The sequence below is a fragment of the Phalaenopsis equestris genome, unplaced genomic scaffold (genome assembly GCF_001263595.1).
Source record: "Phalaenopsis equestris unplaced genomic scaffold, ASM126359v1 Scaffold208075, whole genome shotgun sequence".
NCBI lineage: Eukaryota > Viridiplantae > Streptophyta > Magnoliopsida > Asparagales > Orchidaceae > Phalaenopsis > Phalaenopsis equestris.
The window spans coordinates 225,489-232,181 of record NW_018227357.1 but is presented as its reverse complement, the minus strand read 5'-3'; the positions used below and the strand labels follow the sequence as shown (position 1 = coordinate 232,181).

Genomic DNA, 6,693 nt, shown 5'->3' with positions numbered 1-6,693 from the left:
TTTTTGATGTGATATGAAATGACAGACAGATCAAACATTCTACTGCATGTAGAATAAATACTATTATTTTACATTCTTTCATGCATCACAAACATTCAAGAGAATTCATTTCTTTTTATTAGTATTTATACCCGTTATTCATTGGTTATTCCAAACAACAATTTAGCTTAATAATCAATAATAGATTTTTTAATTAGTTTGTTCAAGTAAGATTTACATATATGTCACTAACCTCTTTAGTATTTACATATCTTGCACCTAAACATTGATTTTTTATATATATGCTACCTTATCTATGCATGAAAGAAGATCCATTTCACATTATAAAAATGGAAATAATCATATTTTTGATGTGATATGAAAGACTTGTGTAGTACAAAGGTAAAAAAGTAAAGCGTAGGTGTTAGATAAGTATATACAGAGGATTTGGGTGGTATGTATGTAAATGTCCTTTTGTTCGATGCAATCGGTCTGTTTATTCCAAAAACCTGAGAAGAACTGAATGCTGAATACTTATAAGCATACTATATTCAGTACGTAGGAGAGAGCAAAAAACACGACTTTTGTGTTCTAAGTTTATGATAGATTGACCCCGTACAAGAGATCAGTATATATGCTAAAGAAAAAGTAAGAAATCTAATGACGGGAATGGTTTTCTTGGAACTTTCAAGCATAGATGGAATTATATTGTTGAAATCACCACTTGTCATAATCGAGAAGTGTGTCACACCAATTGAAATCATCGACGGATGTCGTCATAGGTGAATCAGAAAGGAAGAATCTTGATACATCGCCATGGAGATATCGTCAAGAAAAGGAGTTAGAGGAATGGTGTTCTGTTCCTGCGGTGCTGTCTGATCTTGCTGGAATTGGGAAGAAACCATGGCTGCATTGGGGGATGCTTCTGCTTCGAGGAAGCTTAACCTCTCTCTAATCTCTATTAGTTTAGACCTCATTGCTAGCATTTCTTGTGAAACCAGCGGAAGGGAAGGAAAAATCGTTGAATGGTTTTGGCTCCCCATCTCAGATCTACGAAATTGGACATAACGCTCTTTTGTCCGGCAAAATTCGTCGGAGTCCTTCTCCGGCCAGGATTGGACGGCGTTAAGTTCCGGCGAGAAGGAGGCAACGAGCACGTCGACGCCGCAAAGGACGGAGAGTTCGAATGCTTTCCTCTTCAATCCCGTCATTCTCGTCATATAAGTTGCGTGGCGGGCTCGGGAGTTCTCTCGGTACTACATCTCCAGTTTTGCTTGCCCATTCGTCTGATCTCTGTCTCCGCTTCTCTGCTAGGCTTTCTTCAAATAGAGCCAACTTTCAAATTGACAAAGAGGAATTCTTAACATCCTTCATCTGTTTTTTGGGGGGGAAAAACTTTTTTAAGAAATTCTGACCGTTGCGAGTAGCCGTTGATAAGGCCAGCTTCAACGGTTTAAATTATGTACTTAATGAGAGTTATCCTCCACGTACGAGTTGTTGTGTGCTAATTATCAGATTAATTTGAAGTGGACTTAGACAATTGGTTGAGCCAACCAAGTCATTTTTTAAGAAAGCTCCGTGAAGCAAGCAGTTTAGAATATTACAAAAGATTTGGGCTATAAAAGGAATGCAATGTTCAACTAATTAATATGTTTCATTTGAAATCTTTTTAGAATTGTTTGGCTTAATAAACACCCTATTCAGTTTTTTTTTTGTTTGAATAAAAACAAATTCAATGTAAAATAAATTCTTTAAAGTTGGCGGCCACACTAAGTGGCAAGCGGGCGGTGTCGGGGGCAGCGAGCAGTGGTCAAACAAGTAATGGGCATGCAACTAATGGCGTTGGTTAGCGCCCAACAATGGCAGCAATGGACGCCTACTGATTCACTCATACATTACACCAATATTGATTCAACTTGCTTATTAGGTAATTCACTTTATCAATTTGGCAATTTAGTTCAACGAGTCAACTTTTTAAGATTGAGAACTTCATTGAATTTCTCTATAGCCAGATAATACTTTCTTGTACTATTATGCAATACAAACAATTACATTACACTTATATTTTTTTGATGTATTTTGTCTTCAATGTAACCAATTATGTATCCGCTTCTTATAAGAGAGCCGACCCAAACAAATACATAAGGAGAGCCATTCGTGAGGTGGGGAAATCTTTTCCTCTTCTACTTTTAGAGTAGAAGAAATTACACGAGACTCTACATGTTTAATATCTATTCTTAAAGACATTTTAAATTTTTACTCTTCTTCGATGACTTTATGTAGGTAGTGTAAGAATACTAATAATTCAATATCAAACAATAATACAATACAATAAAAATACTCTTGATCAAATCTTTCGAAGATCCAACGAACCACTGCAAAGGCTCGCTTCGAAAGATGGATTTTGTAAAACAATATAAAGGCACCCGAACAAAAACAATGAGATAGATGATAACGTTCGACCAGACATAGACCAAAATTTCTTTATTCAAGGATACCTCCCAAACCTCGGATTTGTTTAATTAAGTTCAATTTTAAGTTTTAGTGATTTTTATTTTATTTTTCACTCTAAGTTTTAAATAACTTGCAAATTTTATGGATTTAATTATGTTTTTTTATTTAGGTTTACCTTTTATAACTTGTTATATTTGTTGAGTAATTTTTACTTGATTGGTTTTATTTTTATATATCTTGGTTTACTTTTCTTTGCTTATGTTGACCTCATTTTTGGAGAGGTCTGAGTTTCTCCTCTCTAGAACCTAGGATCTAGCCATAGGACTTTCCTCTCGACTATTTTAGAAGCTTAGTGATGGAACTTATCTCCCTTAGAAATTCTAAACACTTCCTTATTCTTCCTGGAGTTTCACATGTATAGTTCTAACGTAGGTTGGAACCAAGATGGGCAAGCTCAGAGAGAACTCCCATAGGGTTGTAAGACCTTAGGTTTAGCCCCGGGTGGCTTTGTTTTGGTCAGGCTTACACAAACAACTGAACCTATCAATATATCACAGATCATAAACCCTAAAATCATTCACATTTGACCTTTTTCCCACTCTTTTGGAAACTCATGTGGGTGGTCCCCATGCCCATAGCCTTTGCCTAGGGTGGTTAGGACCAACAAATGGAGGATCCAGAATGGTTCTCCCATTGGTCTCATGGCACCAAAAGGGTAATATCATGATTAGCATGTCCAATTACTTCCAATTACACTTAAACATCCAACCTTGGCGTCCTACCCTCAAAGTTCTAAAGAATTACCAAAATACCCCTCGAACCCTAAAATTCTTAAAATTGACAAACTTCTTAAATTCTCACCAAAATCATATCAAACCACTTTAAACAATTCAAATTGTCGAAAATACCCCAATTTCCCCTTAAATTTCCAAAATACTCTTACATTACCCAAAATTACCGAAATACCCCCATTTATGCAAATTTGTCAAATTCCATCACAATTTCTTGAAAATGCCACAACACTTCCAAATGGATCCTAAACCTCCCAAAAATTCCCAAATTGACACAATTTACCTAAATACACCAAAATTACCAAAATTGCCCCTAAATTTCAAAGTACCCAATTTTCACCCAGTTGATTAATTTGACCCTAATTTCTACCCAATTCACTTCAAACCTACTCAATTTCAAAATTCAAATCCTATCTTACTCAAATTCAAACCCATTTGACTTAGGCTATGATTAAATTAAAAAAAATCATTTTTCATGCATTTAAAAGCTCATCTTCATATCAATAATTAAAAAGCCTACCTCCACATGCCTTTCCAAAAGCCCATTTCATTAATTTGAAAAGACCAAATCCAAGCCCACATGATAAATTTTCTTCCCTCATCACGTGACAAATTTGGTATCATGGCATATTCCCCAAATATTCATAAAAATTAAAGTTTCCCTTTTCATGGAATTTATTCATGACATCATGCATGGCATGGCATGACTCTATTGACCTCACTTTTGTTTAGTTCTAGTCTTTCTTTCTTAGAAGCTAGGATCTAGCCATAAGACTTTTCTGTTGACTATCCTTGAGGACTAGTGATGGAACCCTACCCAAGTAGAAATTTTGAACACATCTTTGCTTTTCTTGGAGTTTCACATGGATGGTTTTGCCCTTTACCACTTAGTGGGATGGAACCAGCATAGGGGAACACTAGAGGAGTCCTTATAGGTGTCAGGTTGTAGGGTTAGCCCTGGGTGGCTTGATTTTGGTCTTTGTTAGACCTACGCACACACAAACATTTGAACCCTTTCACACATTCCCAAAACCACAAAATAATTCAACCTTGACCCTTTTGCCCTCTCTTTTGGTGACTCATGTGGGTGGTCCCCCAAACTCTTAGCCTTTGGCTAGGATGGCTAAGACCAGCACATGGAGGATCCAAAATGGCTCTCTCCTTGGGTCTCATGGCTTAAAGAAGGTAATCATCGTAATTGGCATATCCAATATCCTTCAATTCCACTTAAACACCCATCCTTGGCCTTCTACCCCAAAATTTTTTCAAAATTACCAAAATGCCTCTAAAACTCTAATTTTCCCAAAATTGCTCAAATTGTCAATTTTCATCCAAAAATCATATTGAACAACTTCAAACCATTCAAGTTCACCAAAACACCCTAATTTCTTCAAAATTCCTAAAATACCCCTAATTTCCCTAAATTACCAAAATACCCCCCCCATATCCTAAAACTTAGCAAAATCTCCCCCAAATCAATCCTAACCACCCAATGAACCCAATTACACCTAAATTCCCAAAATTGGCCAAAATTTTCAAATTGCCCCTAAATGCCCAAACTCCCAAAATTATCCCTAAATTCCACCAAATTGATTTCAAACTCCCCCAATTTCAAAAACAAATCAAACTTCATCATTTCTAAGCCCAATTGAAATCAAATTACAACCCAATTGAACCCAATTCAAGCCTAAATCTTATGTACAAACCAAATGCCCCAAATTGACCCTAAATCAAAATCCCATTAAATTGAACTTTGCCCTTAATCCGATTTTATGAAATTTGTTTTCTAAATGCTTCATGACATTTTCATAAACCAAATATAGCCTTCAATTGATTTGGATCCAAGCCTAAGCAAAGCCCAAATCCAAATTTTAACCAAAACCTTAATTTTGAGCCTAAGATCCAAATTAACCAATTCTTAATCTTTTCCTGCCTTGGTTAACCTCCTAGGATGCTAATCACATCACCTAAAACCTTTAATTGGTGTCATTGGCCAAGAAACTCTCAAAATGGGGAACTCATCCTCCTAATCTGGCTAAACCCACTTACCCATGCAATGAACCATCAAGCCCCGAGATTATCACAATTAAACTTTCCCTGACCTCCCTGAGCCAACTAGCCACCAACCTTGATCTGGCCAGCAACCCTAGTGGCCGAAAAACCCAAAATAGAGAGGACCACCATGGTTTACACTCCAAAATTTGACCCATCCCTTGTGGATCTCTACCATTGGCTAGCCGCGCTAAATTCTCCTCCACCACAGCTTACTTGCACAAGCTAATGAGGGCCAAAGGCCTTCCCTTTGGCCTAAGCTATAAATCTCTCCCTCCACGACAAAAATTGAGGATGACCCAATTATTTGGGAAAACTCTGGCGAATTCTTCCCAGAGCTCCTTGATCCGACTTACTACTTATATGCAATAGTATAACAATGTCTCTGATTATATTTTCACTTATATTTCCTTACTTTGCAATAGAGTCAAAACTTGAGCCTGAAGAAAATAAGAATTTAACTCTTTAATTTATATATTGAGATACTACGCAAGTATACGTATCGTTATAAAGTAATATAAAACTTTTTGATTAAGACCTGAATATTGAACCCACAAGAAAATACACAATACGCTCTATTGAATGAAAAATATTCTATTTTAAAAAGATAATTACTTAAACTAAAGATGTATTCAAAGTAATTAAAATTCAATTCTTTTTGGTATTTTTTAAAATTCAATTCAGATGTATTCAAAGTAATTTTTTTGGTATTTTTGATGGTATTTTTGATGTTTTTGATATTTTGACAAAACAGTAACAATTTAAAAAGATACTTGAGTTTATGTAAAAGAAAAGCAGTGAATTTGAAAATATCTTTCTCCTTATCATAAATCTGTAATAAGCATAGGAATTCTGTTGTGGTAGTCAGCAAATTTTGTTGTGCCAAATATGAGCAATTATATTCTTTACCCTTACTAGAGATGCTATAAAGAACATTGACTAATTTAAAGTTTGAATAGTTCTAAAGACCGGTTAGGCAGGGAAGATACCAACTCTCACTCTAGAGTTATCTCGATTCTATCCACCTGGGGGTTAACATCTCCTATCAGAACCTAAAAAAATAAACCAAGTTAGGGGTTTTAACCTGTCACTTTAAAGTCTTATAACTCTACACCCTTCAAAGATTATATCCCTATTTATTTGCACTAAATCATATGAATTACATTCTCATTCATACAATATCATGTGATTTTTTTCCAATTGTTGATTGAGACAATATCAGCCTAGTTCTTACATGTTCTCACAATAAATTTTAACATTTGGATCGGCCAAATTAAGAAGTAAATGAAGTTCATGGCTTTAAATCATCACAACTTCTTCCAACATTAAAGATCAATACTCTCCACAACTTACATCAATACTCTCCACAACTTATCATTTTAAGGAGAAAGATAAAGAAAACTACTCAGAATCCATG

General features: G+C 35.5%; 1 protein-coding gene across 1 annotated transcript; it reads right to left on the bottom strand.

The window, feature by feature from the left end:
* Nucleotides 1–733: 733 nt before the first annotated feature.
* Nucleotides 734–1,294, bottom strand: LOC110036540. Its single transcript, XM_020741014.1, has one exon. The coding sequence runs from the start codon at nucleotides 1,197–1,199 to the stop codon at nucleotides 756–758; it is 444 nt and encodes a 147-aa protein (XP_020596673.1). The 5' UTR covers nucleotides 1,200–1,294; the 3' UTR covers nucleotides 734–755.
* Between the last annotated feature and the right edge of the window lie 5,399 nt (nucleotides 1,295–6,693).

What these genes read in the sequence shown, in the direction of transcription:
- LOC110036540 (XM_020741014.1), bottom strand. Translation starts at nt 1,199, where the DNA reads ATGACGAGAATGACGGGATTGAAGAGGAAAGCATTCGAACTCTCCGTC.